Source organism: Neospora caninum, chromosome II (assembly GCF_000208865.1).
Source record: "Neospora caninum Liverpool complete genome, chromosome II".
Lineage (NCBI taxonomy): Eukaryota > Apicomplexa > Conoidasida > Eucoccidiorida > Sarcocystidae > Neospora > Neospora caninum.
This window is the reverse complement of record NC_018387.1, coordinates 565,547-581,991: the sequence shown is the minus strand read 5'-3', so window position 1 is coordinate 581,991 and position 16,445 is coordinate 565,547. Positions and strand designations below refer to the sequence as shown.

Genomic DNA, 16,445 nt, shown 5'->3' with positions numbered 1-16,445 from the left:
GGAACAGCCCCTAGGATGGCAAAGCAAACCCGAGTGGTAGCTATCCGAAACGTTGTTGTCGCCAAGCTTTCCGCTGTCTATGAACCGGAGGATTCGCGAATCCCCTGCGGGGAAAAAAGAGTGTATTTGCAACCAAAGTTCAGGATAAAAGTTCCTCATGTCGAACACGAAATCTGCCTGCAAAGGAAGGCCATTCCTACCCCATAGATCGAGACGGAAACAGAGAAGGTTCGTAGAGAGATTTTCTTTGTCGCGTCGTCTCTCCATATGTGTCTAACGTTAAGAGTCCGTGCCGGAGACGACGCGCTCTCTCTACCTTTTAAGGGGGCCGGACCCATTGGCACGGGGCGTTGCACTGCTCGCTCGTTCGCGGTAACCTTTAGTGATCAGCTGGTCAGGTATCTAGCGACCGATTTTCCACGCTTTGTTCAGAACCAGAATCTGAGTGTGGGTAAGGTTGTGAGGTTTTTTCCTATCCAGGCAAAAGCTTCCACCCTTTATTCGTTTCTCGGTGGCAAGTGCTTTTTGTTGCCTCTTGCCTCCGGGATACCAAGACAACCGCGGGTTAGCTCGACCGAATCATCGGGCTGTCTAGACGGCCCCCAATGTGAAAATGGGCAAACTGCCCGCCCAGAGTTTTTCCTACCGATATTCTATTCCATTTGCGTCTTCACGTCTGCCTATGTCCACTTTTGCGGCACATGGAAGCGAATGCAAGGAAGATTGTGACGTGCTAGGCAGCTTGTCTGCCACGCATGCGGGCACGGCTCGAGATACGTAAATGACCGAAACTTCCACGCTTCCCCAAAAGGGGTTCTGTTTCCTGTTACACATGCAAACAGAATGAGGAGGAACAAGCTGCCGGTGCAGGCAGCCTCCCTAAGGGGTCGAATCGCCTGCATTCGACTAACCGGTACAGCTTGTTTGCTAGTTTTCCTCGCCGCCGTGGAATCGTGCCTCGACGCCTCGGTTGCACTGCAAGTATCACGACTCGGAAAAAATAACCAGCAACAACTACCCGATGCAGCCGACCGTTTTTCTTCCGAGAGCGCTCACGTAGTTTCAGAAGGCGCATTGCCTCTGCGGAAACAGCTGCACTCAGCCGGTCTCAACCAGTTGAGCAGTTTGTCTCTCCTTGACAACGAACTTGCAGGCTCATTCATCGAGACGGCTCTCGGTAAGATTCCTATCCTCCATCCACTCCCTACATAGCGTCTTATCGTCAGTGGGCGGTACCGGGAGCTCGTGGAACCGTTCTTGAAAAAAGCACTGGACCTCCCGGAAGGCAACCTCAGGTGCCGCGAATGGTGCGTCGTAGCGTTTTGTATTCGGGACCTTGCCATGGAACTTCCACTGTACAGCATGGCAACTCCTTAAATAACGCCGTGAAGACTGCAGACGTGGGCTGGGAGTCGAAGCTTTGGAGGGTGCTCTAAAGCTGGCTACCTTCCATCAAGGGGCAAAACAATGCGTAGAATCGCGCAGCCAAATAAAAGCCAGTAGAGTGCGTGGCTATGCGAAAGTTTGCCTACGTGCCGGCATGTCCCTCTTGTGTTCACTCGTTCATGCTGTTGCCTGGAGACGGGGAAGGAGTTGTGCAGAGAATCTGATAAACTCTCCATACCAGGTACGACCAGTGGGTCAGCCACCATTCACACGTGAAGGCCAATGAGTTTCCATCAACTCCGACTGCACCTGAGTTTTGCGCCACTTGCCCGGTCTGGGTCCATGAAAGTGCTCTGCTCTTGCTGTCCGAAAAGGCTCTCTCGCGGCTGCTTTCATTTCTCAGGTCGCCGTCGCCGTCACCGCCACAACGGAAGAAAGGTTCGGCGTCGGGGACGTGGAGGAAGAAATCGTAGGCGCAGGCGCGTTCAGCGGTCTAGACGGCGCAAACGCGTAAAGAAAAAGGGTAGGTACCGCGACATAAGGTGCTTCCCTCTCGCCCAATTCAGCCAGAGAAAACAGAACGAAGAAGGTTCGCGAGCAAGGTTTTCCCAGCAGCCGCGAGACTCAGGGGTGGGAAACGATGAATCCGGTCTCTGCCACGTGGCATAGGCGAATCGGCCCTTGTGGTGCATACCTATGACGAGACACATGCACGTTTGGTTATACATCCCAGGGCTTTTTCGACAGAGAAACTGCTGATTAAATGCGTGCCCCAGTGCCGGGAAGAAGCAGCCGCGAACTGACATAGAGCGAAGTGTTCGGCGGCTGCTTGAAACTTTATGACGTAGCGAGGATTCAGGAAAAACAACCCCTCGGATCTTTTGGGAGTGGCAGTGGCTTTCAGTTTTCGGTCTGTAGGTCGTGCGGTGTTCGACTTGTCCCTTTAAGCGACATTTGGGCTTGTAGCGCAAAGAGGCAGCCATGCGGATCCCAACGCTCCAATGTGGTATACTCATCCTCTGCAGGTGCGACGCCGGCGAAAAAGCGAAGAGGGCGCCGTAAGAAAACGCGAACTCAACACAGGGCAAAGCAGGGGAAGCAATCCCATGATAACAAGCGCCGGAGAAAACAGAAATCGGAGCGGAAGGCGACACATGGCAACCAAGAGGAGAATGCCACCACAGAACGGCACAAAAAGCAAAAACGGAAGAAGCACGCCACGGAATCCTCTACCGAAACCGGGAGCGTCCAGAAAACGACCAAAGACAGAAAACGCTCCCGTGACCGGGGCAGTGACGAAGGCGAAGCGCCAAGACAAGACGGAAAGCAGCGCACGACGAAGACGAAACGCCGGCACAAAAGCAAGAAGCACCAACGGAAATCTGACGACGTGTCAGACAGTGGCGGGGTAAAGGACAAGAAGCTCGCGGCTCGTGCCGATGGCAGCGGAGTCAGGACACCTGGAGGCCACCAGCGTGGTGAGAACAAAGATGACGATAACCACAACAGTGAGCATAAGTCGAAGAAGCGACGTCGGCACAAAAAGAAGAAGCACCACCATGGAAAAGACGATGAGGCTGATGGCGGCGAGAAAAAAAACAAGAAGCTCGAGGCTCGTGCCGGTGGCAGCGGAGTCAGGACACCTGGAGGCCACGAGCATGGTGAGAACAAAGAGGACGATAGCCACCAGGGAGAGCATGGGTCGAAGAAGCGACGTCGGCACAAAAAGAAGAAGCACCACCATGGAAAGGAGGACGAGTCAGCCGACAAGGAGGAAAAGGACAAGAAGCTCGAGGGTCGTGCCGGTGGCAGCGGTGTCGGTACACCTGGGGGCCACCAGCGTGGTGAGAACAAAGATGACGATAGCCACCAGGGAGAGCATGGGTCGAAGAAGCGACGTCGGCACAAAAAGAAGAAGCACCACCATGGAAAGGAGGACGAGTCAGCCGACAAGGAGGAAAAGGACAAGAAGCTCGAGGGTCGTGCCGGTGCCAGAGGTGTCAGGACACCTGGAGGTTACGAGCATGGTGAGAACAAAGAGGACGATAGCCACCAGGGAGAGCATGGGTCGAAGAAGCGACGTCGGCACAAAAAGAAGAAGCACCACCATGGAAAAGACGATGAGGCTGATGGCGGCGAGAAAAAAAACAAGAAGCTCGAGGCTCGTGCCGGTGGCAGCGGAGTCAGGACACCTGGAGGCCACGAGCATGGTGAGAACAAAGAGGACGATAGCCACCAGGGAGAGCATGGGTCGAAGAAGCGACGTCGGCACAAAAAGAAGAAGCACCACCATGGAAAGGAGGACGAGTCAGCCGACAAGGAGGAAAAGGACAAGAAGCTCGAGGGTCGTGCCGGTGGCAGCGGTGTCGGTACACCTGGAGGCCACCAGCGTGGTGAGAACAAAGACGACGATAGCCACCAGGGAGAGCATGGGTCGAAGAAGCGACGTCGGCACAAAAAGAAGAAGCACCACCATGGAAAGGAGGACGAGTCAGCCGACAAGGAGGAAAAGGACAAGAAGCTCGAGGGTCGTGCCGGTGGCAGCGGTGTCGGTACACCTGGAGGACACGAGGGCGGCGAGAACAAAGAGGACGATAACCACAACAGTGAGCATGAGTCGAAGAAGCGACGTCGGCACAAAAAGAAGAAGCACCACCATGGAAAGGAGGACGAGTCAGCCGACAAGGAGGAAAAGGACAAGAAGCTCGAGGGTCGTGCCGGTGGCAGCGGTGTCGGTACACCTGGAGGACACGAGGGCGGCGAGAACAAAGAGGACGATAACCACAACAGTGAGCATGAGTCGAAGAAGCGACGTCGGCACAAAAAGAAGAAGCACCACCATGGAAAGGAGGACGAGTCAGCCGACAAGGAGGAAAAGGACAAGAAGCTCGAGGGTCGTGCCGGTGGCAGCGGTGTCGGTACACCTGGGGGCCACGAGCATGGTGAGAACAAAGAGGACGATAGCCACCAGGGAGGGCATGGGTCGAAGAAGCGACGTCGGCACAAAAAGAAGAAGCACCACCATGGAAAGGAGGACGAGTCAGCCGACAAGGAGGAAAAGGACAAGAAGCTCGAGGGTCGTGCCGGTGGCAGCGGTGTCGGTACACCTGGAGGACACGAGGGCGGCGAGAACAAAGAGGACGATAACCACAACAGTGAGCATGAGTCGAAGAAGCGACGTCGGCACAAAAAGAAGAAGCACCACCATGGAAAGGAGGACGAGTCAGCCGACAAGGAGGAAAAGGACAAGAAGCTCGAGGGTCGTGCCGGTGGCAGCGGTGTCGGTACACCTGGAGGCCACGAGGGCGGCGAGAACAAAGAGGACGATAACCACAACAGTGAGCATGAGTCGAAGAAGCGACGTCGGCACAAAAAGAAGAAGCACCACCATGGAAAGGAGGACGAGTCAGCCGACAAGGAGGAAAAGGACAAGAAGCTCGAGGGTCGTGCCGGTGGCAGCGGTGTCGGTACACCTGGGGGCCACGAGCATGGTGAGAACAAAGAGGACGATAACCACAACAGTGAGCATGAGTCGAAGAAGCGACGTCGGCACAAAAAGAAGAAGCACCACCATGGAAAAGACGATGAGGCTGAGGGCGGCGAGGAGAAGGACAAGCACCTCGAGGGACGGGTCGGTGGTGGCGATGTCGGGGTTGGTAGTGGCCAGGAAGGTAGCGTGGGTAAGGAAATGGATGAGCTTGAAGGAACGAGGCAGCGGCACAGGAGAAGTCGTCACTCTCCAGAAGGGGGCCAGCACAGAGCTGATGAAACGTCAAAGGAGGGGCAGAGCCAAGGCCAGGAGGCTGCAGGCGGGGCAGAAAATGTGGAACACGCGGCTCTACCGAGAAGCGTATCGCCTAAAGCAGCAGAGCGAGGCCTGCAAGGTGATGGAAGCCATGGAGACAAGCATCACGGGGAAGAACACGCCGATGCTCACGAAGCGGGAAAACCTGGCCAGCATGCCCAACAGACAGGAGGGCCGCAAGACAGAGATCTGCATAAGCGCTCGGCCAGTGCCACGGATAAGGCTTCCAGTACCGGTCGCGATCACGGTAAGCCTATAGGGGACGAGTTCCACAGTCGTGAAAAACGCTGCGGTGCGTCCGATGTCGTGTGGAAGCGGCTTCTCTTGACACAACTCAGGGAACAGGCATCAGGAACGAGGACGTGGAGGTTCGGCCCTTGTTTGTGGTACCCGTTCTCACATGATTGTCCTCGTTCTCTTGTTGGCACTATAAGCAGTGGTGACAGCCCTAGCATGTCAATCAACCTTTGAAAGATCATGTATTGGGAATTGTCCTGTGGTCCCATGCAGATGGCAGTTCACTCCCAAAAAGCAACGGTCCGGTTGCGCGTTCTCCACACTCTCTGTTCCATGCCTTGCTTTGCTCGTCAGGGCCGTTGGCTTCATCAGTCGCAGAAGATCAGAAATCCCCGCAAGATCAGGAGCACCACGGCGAGCATCCTCACTCCGGACAACGCCAGGAACCGTCTCATGATCAGCCAAGCCAGCACAACCGACAGCAGCAACACCGACCCGTCCACCCGCAGCCCTTCGAACACCAACCCTTCGAACCTCAGCCTTTCCAGTCGCCGTCGTTCCAGTCCCAGTCTTTCCAATCCCAGCCTTTCCAGTCCCAGCCTTTCCAGTCGCCGTCGTACCAAACCCAGCCTTTCCAGCCCCCGCCTTTCCAGTCCCAGCCCCTCCACTCCGCGACCGCCCAATCCACGCCCGCGCCCCAGCAGCCACAGGAGCCTCAGGCGGTGCACTCCCCGGTGTCTGAGGGAGCGCAAGGACCTGCACAAGGACAAGGCGCCGAGGCGGCGGGGAGCCCGGCGCTGGAGACGAGGCCGTCGGCAGGGCCAGTCCCCTCGCCAGAGCCCAAGTCAGGGCGAGCGGCGGGGCCGTTGCAAGAGTCGCAGTCACGGGAAGAGGATAAGGCAACGCAGGAGCCAAATGCTTCGCGAACGGGGGGAGCGTCAGCGGAGGGCAACAGACAGGAAGAAGACGAGACACCCGAAACAGACGGTGGAGCGGAAGGAGACGATAGGGATGAAACGGGCGGGGCACCGGAAAAGGATGCAACAAAGGGCGACAACGACTCTCGGGATGATGACGACTCTCGGGATGGTGACGACCCTCGGGATGGTGACGACTCTCGGGATGGTGACGACTCTCGAGATGGTGACGACTCTCGGGATGGTGACGACTCTCGGGATGGTGACGACTCTCGAGATGGTGACGACTCTCGGGACGGTGACGACTCTCGGGATGGTGACGACTCTCGAGATGGTGACGATTCTCGGGATGATGACGGGGCGGCTGAAGTGAAAGGGACCACGGGCGGGAAAGGGAAGTCTGGCGAGAAGGAGCAACCCGACCAGAACGCGAGGCCGCAAGAGAAAGACGCGCCGCAGACGGCACGGGCAACGCAAGGGAAAGGGACGCGTCAACAGAAAGGGATGCCTCAGGGGCAGGGGACCATGACAGAGCAGAAGGCAGGCGGGACGGCCCTGCCGGCGAGCGGTGCAATGGATTTGCGGGGAAAGGCGCTAGTGCGTAAGTTGCCCATTAGAGCTTTCTCGCTCTGTGGACCCACCTCTTTAGAATGTGCGTCAGTTGCAACGTTTTCAAAGAGTTGGGGCGCTGTCCCGGTGAAAACCCAGAGGTCAGCTAGGCACTGAGGTTTGCGTGCACTGCACCACGGACAATCTAAACGTTAGGCCCGCGACAAGCAGTGCTAGGGTACTCCGGGAGATACGGCTTGTGGTCAGCTTCCAGTGGAACTGCCTCTCCTTAATGCATGCGTCGACGCTTGAAAGGGATGCAGCGTGTTAAACGCATGGCGCTCTGCTTGTTTGTTCGTTCTCATACTGGCGCCTGCGCGAAAGGCGAGGCGGTCTTCATGATGGAGCGGCTGCAGCGGGTGCCTCCCGCCGCAGGTTTGCGCAATCCAAGTGGCCGATGACGCGTGTGATTTCAGTCCGTAACCGTGCGACCAACCTGCCTATTACTGTCCTCGTTCCGTAGTTGGCCTCACTGATGAAGACGATGATGACGACGATGATGACGGCGATGACGACGACGACGACACAGATACGGGTGAGTTGGCTTTTCATGTGAACGAAAGGCGCGTGCTAGGCTGGACTGACCGCGCCACCAGTCCCCTTCTGACAGTGCTTCGGGATTCCCACGAGGTAGGTTGCCACGGACAGCTGCCGCTTCTCTGCGGGAAAAAGCAATTCTGGGACAAATGTCTGTCTAACGGCAGGAGTAAACAAAATGCCATACGCGGTGCATGAGCGTAGACACTATAGACTGGACGGCACAGACTTCAGATCGAGGCGCTGCAGTCACACCAGAGTGGAACGTGCTGATGGGGCCACCGGCAGAGTCTTCACGATAGCTTTACTGTCCGAAACGACTCCTGTTGTCTGTCACTGCTTTACAGAGAAGAAGCGCCGCAGCTCCAAATCTCAAAGTAAGCGAAGAAGCCACAAGCGAGACTCGGCACTGAGAATGCGCCCTGTCCCGCCTTCGTTTTAGTGTGAGTGCTGTGCCGAGTTTGTATCGACTGGAGACTCAAAGATGCCAGTCGTGCAGTCAGCTGCAGCCGACGTAGACCTCGACTGAAGGAAAGGCTGGCCTGGAGTCCACGCGGGAATAAAAAGGTGCTTGCCGGCATGTAGTGTCTTGTGATGCGACGAGCGCTCAACCGGACAGGAAGCGCAGGCGTGCACTGCTGCGATCTTTTTTTGGGTTCGAGAGACTGAAGAATCCGATGCACAGCAAACGCACGTTGCTGAGTGCTTGTACGATCATTATATCGAAGCATTTGCCGAGAGGGCCGTTTGTGTCTGGACAGCGTGACAGGCTCCTTTCTATGTGAAACATATGACCCAACACGTTCGCAGCAGTACCGATTCCAGAGTAACCTCGTGGCGTGGGTGAAGTCGTTCAGGTTCTCAAGTTGTTCAAGCCGTCTCTTTGAGGTTCTCTTTCGGGATGAGACAGGAGGGTGACCGCAGCTGGCGGGAGAGGCGAGACGAGTTGTCAGAGCCTGTGGAGCGGGGCTCATAGTTTCCGTTGTAGGATCACAAGGGGTTATGCGAATACCGTACAGAGTCCCAAGTGGAGCCCTTTTCCATTGTGGGCGCTTGGCGACTTTTGACGTTCCGTTAGCGTTCCAAGATACAAGAGCGTTCCAAGATACAAAACGAGTTATAAAACCTTGGTACATTGCGTTGCTGCAGGAACGTCTTCGAAAGGCAGCGGCAGGTCCCGTCCCGGTGAGATGCATGTGCATTGCTGGCAGAGAAGTCGCGACGCAACTGCCGTCTACAGTGTCGCTGTCGATTGGATGTCCGGTTTCGCACTGGAGACGGCGCTCCCGGGGGTTCCTATGAGAGAACGTACCAAGATCTGGACGCGCAAGTCTCCACTCTGACCTGGGAGCCGGCGTTTCGGACCGCCTCATGGCAGTTTGTTGCGAACGTTAACCTCGTGACGTGCTGGCCGGTTGTGCACTTCACTTTCGACATCCTACGAGGGAAAAATCCGTGCTGTAGGAGTCTCAGTTCAGGCTCTTCCGCATCCTGCTCGCTGGACAGCGTGGAAACGGTGTGTGTTTACTCCACGATATCGCGTGTCTGTGTGTGTTCGACGTCAGATCGCAAATGATGAAGGGGGAGAGCAGCGCTGCCGGAAGAGCAAACGTAAGCTTCAGCGCTCTGAAGCGCTTTCTTTTCCTGACGCGCCCGCGAAGACACGATATCGACTAGATGGGTCACGCGCAGCTGTCGTTGGGGAGTCGTTGAAGTGATTCACAGTGTAGAACTGGTTTTCAACGTGGGACCTAACGCCGAACATGCACAATAACGGAGATGCTAGATACGAACTGACACCAAATCAGGGAAAACAGCACATTCTTGTCACGCTGACACACTGCAGTTTTGGTGTCCAGCAGAACGGCCACTTGCAATCGCGTTCGGGGGTTACCGCCGGCGGCAGGTTGCTTATCGCTGCCATCCGTTTTTCCATTTTTGCAGGGAAGTGTAATGTAGCCTTTTAACGACTCAAGGGAAAGTTGCGGAAGACAGGTAAACGTCATCCTCTCGCTCCAGGTGTCCGAATCGGGCCTAACCTGCTACACACGAGGCGGCTAAGGAGTCACCGCGACAGCAACATGAACACGGCACGTGACAGCACCTAAGATTGTCGTCACGTTTCAGATCCGACAGTCGCGGGAAGCCTTCAAACCAATTGTTGGAAGATATACTGCAGTCTCGCTTCACATGGAAGCGGCGCAGCCACTCCTTGAAGGCGGCGTGACCCGTTTGCTTCGCGATTTTCGCCTCCTGAAAGAAAATCGGGGTCGTTGGCTAGTCCTCCGGTCCCAGGACCCAACAATCGATTTGCACTGTGAGCGCGTCACAGACGGGTTTCTCCCCCCGAGCAGGAGGAACTACGAGACCAAACAACGCATGTGGCAGAAAGAGCATTTACCTCGAATGTTGATTTAAGATGCTCCAATGTGAAACATTGACCAGGTTCTGCTTGAAAAGTGTGCCGTCTGAACTCTCTCCCTTTTGCCAAGATTATCATGCTCGTCTCTCCAGGAGCCTGTTCCTCGCTGTGCGCACGGGATGAGAGAGAGCTTTTTTGAACAATGATGCCTGCTAGCGGTGACTGGCAAATGCGAACCGCGGTACAATTACCATCTCGACTCTGGGGGAAGAAAGGAGTTTCAAGGGTGCGGATCTCTCAGCTCCGACTAGTCTTCTTTGTTCGTCCTGGGTCAAGCAAAGGAGTACCGCGTTGTGCCTTTGATCAACAGAGGTTTTGCACCTCTGTGTTGCGGCTTACACAGTTTATGCTGCAGAGGGGAAAACTTTACCTTAAACCCGAGTTCGCTGTCATGGACATGCTTGTGACATCACGGTGGAGGCTAGAGGCTCAGTTGCCACCGGGATACGCGGTTTTAAGTGCACGGGGGTGTGCTTTCGTTCTGAGCGGGAGGCAACAAAGCCGGGAGGGGGGACGAAAACGGGTTGGCCAGCAGACACGTCTCATCGTTTTGCCCCCGCTCCGTCAACATCCCTGGGACCTCTGTGACAGGCTTCCCTCTTCAATTCGTTTTGCTTTATGACGATTGCTTAGGCGCGTTGACCTCCGTCTCTAGGGCTCTCCTAGACAGATGCGTCTTTTTTTCCGCGTGCTCGCGGTTCTATTACCGTAAACAAAAGTGGTTCCATTTTCCGCGAGGAGAAAACAGGCATTGTTTGAATCTTCGGTGGGATGTTATCTCCTATTGTTGTGGCCGTTGTGCCCAGCGTACAAAGTTCCGTGAGCTCTCAATAGTCTGAGCACACACGGAACGTGTAACCCGTTCCACTTCCCACAGTCCATAGAAGGAATGTGGTTCAAAGACTGAAGCCGCGATGAAGAAAAAAGCATTTTTGCGGGCAAACGGAGCGGTACACTGTAGTGTGGCAGTTTCTGAAATGCACCATCGGCAAACGTACGCAGCAACATACATGGTAGTAGCGACGAAGGTCACCCGCGAAATGTGGTGTGCATTCCAGTTTTAAGGTAATAATGGTAATATAGCTGCCTGGATAACGAGTTTCTGAATTGCGTAGTCACCGTATTGGTCTCTGGGTGAGACTTCTGGTACGGGCATGTGGTCAAAGAAAGCAGCTGTTTCTCAGATTGTAGATCACTGCTTTTTGGAACGCACTGCGGGGCACTCCAGCGTTTTGACAGATTCTCCACAGGTCCGTCCTCGACTAAAATTCGTGCCAGACCCGCGACGAGGGACAGTTTTCAATATTTGGAGTTCTCGTCAATTGGATTTCGCGGTTCAGAAACTCTTGTTTCGCTCGATTCTTCGCGTCGCTCAACACCGGTGGGCCGGGGGCTTGCCACTTTGTTCGCAGATTCCCAGCGTAAGAGAGCCCACCTGGAGAATCAAGGCTCGCGAATTACGTTTAAAGGTGGGCGAAAAATTGTGTGTTGGGAGTGTTTGAAGAGCAGATTCTTAGCGAAGCACAGATGGCGTTCGTTCTCGGGCAATTTCACCGCAGTCGCCTTCCTCGTCGTTGACAACGAAGATCCGAACTATAGCGGGTTGGTACTTTCCCTCTCACTACTAACGCTTTGTCCTTATCGTCATGACTCCCATTCGAATTCACGATTATGATATAAGAGAGAACGCGGGTTGCATGAAGCAAAGTCCACCGGCTGGGCATCGACACGAACCATCTGTCCAGGCACCGTCCACCTAGGTACAGATACACACCGCTGAATTGTGTGCTGAGAAACATGTGTACGTCCTTATTCCCAGAAATCGGGATGTATGCATATGCATCGTGCGGGACTTGCTTTTGGATACGGTATGCTGACTTCAGCCTGGCCGGCTTTCCCCCGTCCTGAAGAGAAAGGAAAACCCTCTCTATGGGTAACGCCGTTGTCTTGGTCAAGTCGGCCTCCACGATCTCCAGAACCTGCATCTTTCCTCCGCCGGTCTCTCTGTGCCTCTTCTCCGTTCCCTTTGATTTCGCAAGTTCCCTGGGGACACGTGCTTCCTCTGCTCTGCTTTTGGGATTTCTTACTGGCAGGTGGGCTCCATTCTGGCCGTCCACACCGCATGCAGTTGCGCGGAACTGCCTCTCCCCTGTTCCAGCACACCGGCAAGAAGCCACGCTTTTTTCTGGCTGCGGTCACTCGAAGGCAACCCCCCAAGAAATGAGTGTGCTCTCCCGCGGTTACTTCCCCTCTGGATGTTTCTGCGTCTTCTTGTCCAGTGCTCCTTTCGATTTCTGGCATTTCTCCCGTTTTCACCTCTCTACTTTGTCGGTGTTCCGATGTTCACGGACTTTTCGTCACTTCTCTCGGTCTCTGCCGGATACTGGACTCGAGGCAGCTCCACACCGCGCGGGCGCCGTGTGCGACTTGATGAGATTCCCCTCTGCGGTTTTCGGAGCACATAAAGCCACCTTCCCGCGTTTCGACTCCGTCCAGATATTTGCTCCGTAGAGGATTCTTCGCGGCAAGCGAACTTTCGCTCTTTCCTTTGTCGCTGTCGTCCAGTCTCTCTTCGCTTCTCCCTCCGTCTACTCTCGATTTTTCACAGGGTGCGCGGTGCGTTTCCCAGTTGTTTCTTCGAAACTGACGAAACGCTCTGTTTCGGTCCTTCTGTTCCCGCAGCGGTTTCTTTCCCTTCACACCTCGACAGATCCCCGGTCTCCCTCCTTCCGCTCTCGCGGTCCGTCCCCGTGTGCTCAGAGTGCCGCCGGGAGAAGACACTCGCCTCCCTCCTGGTTCCTCTCCTCCTTCTGTCTCTGTGCCTGTCTTCATCCGGTGTCGCCGCAGCTGCACTGCGCTCGTCCTCCCGTTTCAACCTTGTACAGGCCATCAGCCCGCAACGCCCTTGTCCACGAAAAAAAGTTCGACACCCACTGGGCCGAAACAAAGCCAAGATAGGACCTGCTGGGCGTCGCTGGTCTCCCGGGAAAAGAATGAAAGAGGACCGTTTCCGCTTCACCTCGTTCGCGCCTCTTTTGTACAACTACCCCTGCTGAGGACAAACGTTAAAAATGCTGACCCTCTTCATCTGTGCCCATCCCTCTCTGTCATAAGGGCGTTTCTTTGCTTTCTGCCTCGCGCATCTGTCTTCTCTTTGTCCCCTCTCGTTCACCGCCCTCGCCTCCGTCCAGAGACGGCTTGTGGGTTTCTCTCCTTCTCCTTTTGTCTCTCTTCTTGTTGTCCCCTCTCGTGTCTTCTGGTCGTCCCTCTCCACCTGTGGGGACGAGTCTCTTCCCTTTTCTCACCTTCCTGCTGCGTTCTCCCCCGGCTCCAGAGATGGCAAATTCGGAGGAGGGAGCGCCTCCGCTCCAGGCGAAGCTCGAAATGAAACGCGAGCCGGAGACAGAGCCCGCGCCTTCTCTCTCTGCCTCTACTTCCACTGCGCCGACGGATGAGAAGGCTGCGCCCAACGGGGCGCGTCCTCCTGAGGCGGTCCCTGTGAAAACTCAGGAAACCAAAGAAGGCGATCGGGGAGGCAGTGCCCGGACCGTCGCCATCGACGGCGGCAATGTGAAGGAGAAACTCGACAGACTCTTCAGTTACTGGAACAGCCGCTACGGCGTCGAGGGAGACCCGTGGCAAGGAGTCGACGCATTTGTCATTCTTGTCGGCAAGGCCAGTGAAGAGGAAGAAGGAAAGGCTGAGCAGATGCAGTAAGTGGAGAAGGAGAGCGGTCTCAGCAGCTCGGGTCTGGGCCAAGCACTACAGGGCGTCTTCCTCGCACGTCTGTGCCACGCCGTTGTCCGGTTTGAAACGGCCGCCTGATGCTTGGTCCAAATCAATGTCTTTTTAGAGACTCCGTGTGCCTCCGCGGGTTCGTTTCTCTGTGATGTTTGCCTTAGGCTCTTTTCTCCGTCTTCTGGCGTCTGTTTCTGCGCTAGTGCACTTTTCGTAAACTCCGAGGGCTGTAGCCTTCTCTCCCCTCCCCCCGGTGTCGCTCTCTCTTTCTCCCTCGCTGTCTCTCTTTTGCTCCGTTGTTCCTGGCCTTTCCTTCTCCGCCTGTGTCCCTTTCGTTTCTTTTTCGCGCGCGTTTCAAGGTCCGTGTTCCTCGTTAGCTCGCTGCGTCTCTCCGCGTGGATGACCAAGTTTCAAAGGACAATAGTGGGTTTTTCTTCGCTCTTGTCTCCTGTGTTCCGACTTGCTGAGCAAAACATCTGTTCCTTTCTGCTCGCGGCTGCCTCTGATCCCTCCGGACAGTCTGCCGCAGGCAAACAAGTCCAACACACTTTCACCTGTCTTCAGCAGTCCTGTGGGCGGTGGTGTGCAGCGATCCCACCGAGCTTGGCTGTACCTCGTAACTGGAGCCATATGTATATATATACATATATGTATATGCAATATCGTTTTTCAAGGCTGTTCTCTAGAGGCAAGAGCGCACAGGTGAAAGGCGCGTCGGTGCGCATGCGTCGAGTGCTTCCGTTAGTCCGTTTCATGACGTTTCGGGTCTCCCGACCCGCTCAGAGCGTGTCTGTCGCTTAAATCCGTCTTCTTCCTCGCCTGTTCCACCGCTTTTTGTCCTTTCTTGTCTTTTTTCCGCCTTCGCAGGATGTGGCTGACGGGGTTCCAGTTCCCCGAGACGCTCTTTGTGTTTACGCGCCCCGGGGAATGGTGGGTCGTGACGAGTCCGAAGAAGCTGGAGCACCTGCGGCAGATCGAGAACTGTCGCGAGGGCATTTTCCTGCTCTCGCGCGGCGGCGCAGACGGGATCTCAGGAGCGATGGAGAAGATCGACGACGCGATTGGACGGGCTGCCGTTGCGGCCGGGAAGGACGCAGCCGAGGTGAGAGGCCAACATGGAGACATCTGACGAGACAAGAAATCGCAGAAGAGGAGAACGAGAGACTGAAGGGAGCGCCTGCGATGACAAACTTGAAGACGGTGCAGAGGACGCGTGGGGGGAACTTCGCACTGGTGTTAGCCGGCGGAGAAAAGAACACGAGGTGAAAGAGGAAGCGGGAGACGAGCGGAGCAGCGAAGGAGACCAGATACAAAGGAACATAGAGGAGAGGGGAAAGGGAAACGCAGCCTTGGAGTTTTTCGCCTCTATGTGTAGGGATGTCTCGTGTTTCCGGCCTCCTTGTGGGTGTTAATCATCGTCCAGTTCTTTTTTTTGGATCGACAGTTTGCGCGTTTTTCCTCGCCAGCGGCGCCCGTCTAAATGAACTAGAGGACGCTGTTCCTAAGGGGAGAGAAGTTTCGGGGGAAACGGCGGACCGCACGAAACGTCTCTCCCTTCTCGGTTCCCTGTCTCCGCCGCTTCGCGTCTCTCCTGTTCTTTCTTTTCTGTGTACCCTAAACGCGTTCCTCTCCCCCGCGCGTCGCCTTTCCGCTGTGCAGGCTTCGATCGGCTGCTTGCAGCAATCGGCGAGCGCACACCAAAGCGCCAGTTTTGCCCAGCAAGTTGTCGACTCGCTGCTGAAGAAGTTCACGGAGAGCAACAGATCCAAGTTTGTCGATGACGGGGTCGTGGCCACCATGGCTGTCCATACACCCGTGGAGATTGTGAGCTTTTGAAACTCTGGGAAAGGGAACAGCTGAGAAACACTCGCGGGGCTCTTGGCTGCGGCGGTTGATTCGGCTCGGGGTGCGGGCGGCATCATCACCACCGGTTTTATCAGAAGAGGGAGAGAACGCGAGGAAGAACGCGGATAGGAGACAGAAATCGCTGACGGAAAAGAAAGGCCTGCCGACAGGGACACAGGACGCTATGCTGTAAATGGCGCTGCCTTCTTTAGAGGGTGCGCAGACAATTCCCCGGGGTGTCTGTCGACCCCGTCTGTTTGGTGTTCCTGCTCTGTTCTGCGTCTTTTTGTCTTCGGCTTGGTTTCTTCGCGGAGTCACGTCTGTGTCAACGGAGGTCCGTGGGTTTTCTCGTTTCAGGAGAACATCCGAAACGCGAGCATCGTTTGCGTCGCCATGGTCAAGACGCAAATTGTGAACCGGATCGAGACGGTCCTGGACAACGAGCAGCAGGAGTCGCACGCCGCGATTGCGGAGCTCGCCGAGAAGCTGCTGAAGGACGGCAAGCAGATCGAGAAACTGCGCGAAAAACGTAACGTAGGCGCGGCGGGAAGCGAGCGGCGTGAGGTGGAAACTCACGCGGATCGGTGAACACCCAGCAAGCACACGCCAGATACTAGGGGAGAAGTCAGAGGGACCGACACACAGCGAGAGAAACAGAGAGACGGCCTCAGCCAGCTGGATCAGATATCGAGGAAACCTAGAGCGAGGAACGCAGGGTCGACGCGTCTTTTTTCTTCCCTTCTTTATTGCCCGCCCGCGCGGCACGTTTCTGCCTCGCTTTCTTCAGATCGACCCCAGCGAAGTCGATCTCCTGTACAGCAACGTGCAGAGTGGCGACGCGTTTGACCTGCGTGCGTCCGCGCAACCGACCGGCGCCAATCTCTCGCAGACGGAAGGATCGATCATCGTTTCTCTCGGTGTGAAGTACAAGGAGCTGTGTGCGGCGGTA

The 16,445-nt window shown here is 55.7% G+C and overlaps 1 protein-coding gene across 1 annotated transcript; it reads left to right on the top strand.

Moving 5' to 3' along the window:
* Positions 1 to 843: 843 nt before the first annotated feature.
* NCLIV_005200 (hypothetical protein) lies at positions 844 to 16,084 on the top strand (the record flags this gene model as incomplete). Its single annotated transcript, XM_003880030.1, has 11 exons — positions 844 to 1,177; positions 2,412 to 5,438; positions 5,783 to 6,946; positions 7,418 to 7,584; positions 7,839 to 7,868; positions 8,641 to 8,676; positions 9,057 to 9,102; positions 13,248 to 13,626; positions 14,519 to 14,753; positions 15,311 to 15,475; positions 15,854 to 16,084. 11 exons carry the CDS (start codon positions 844 to 846, stop codon positions 16,082 to 16,084), a joined length of 5,814 nt encoding a protein of 1,937 aa, XP_003880079.1.
* Between the last annotated feature and the right edge of the window lie 361 nt (positions 16,085 to 16,445).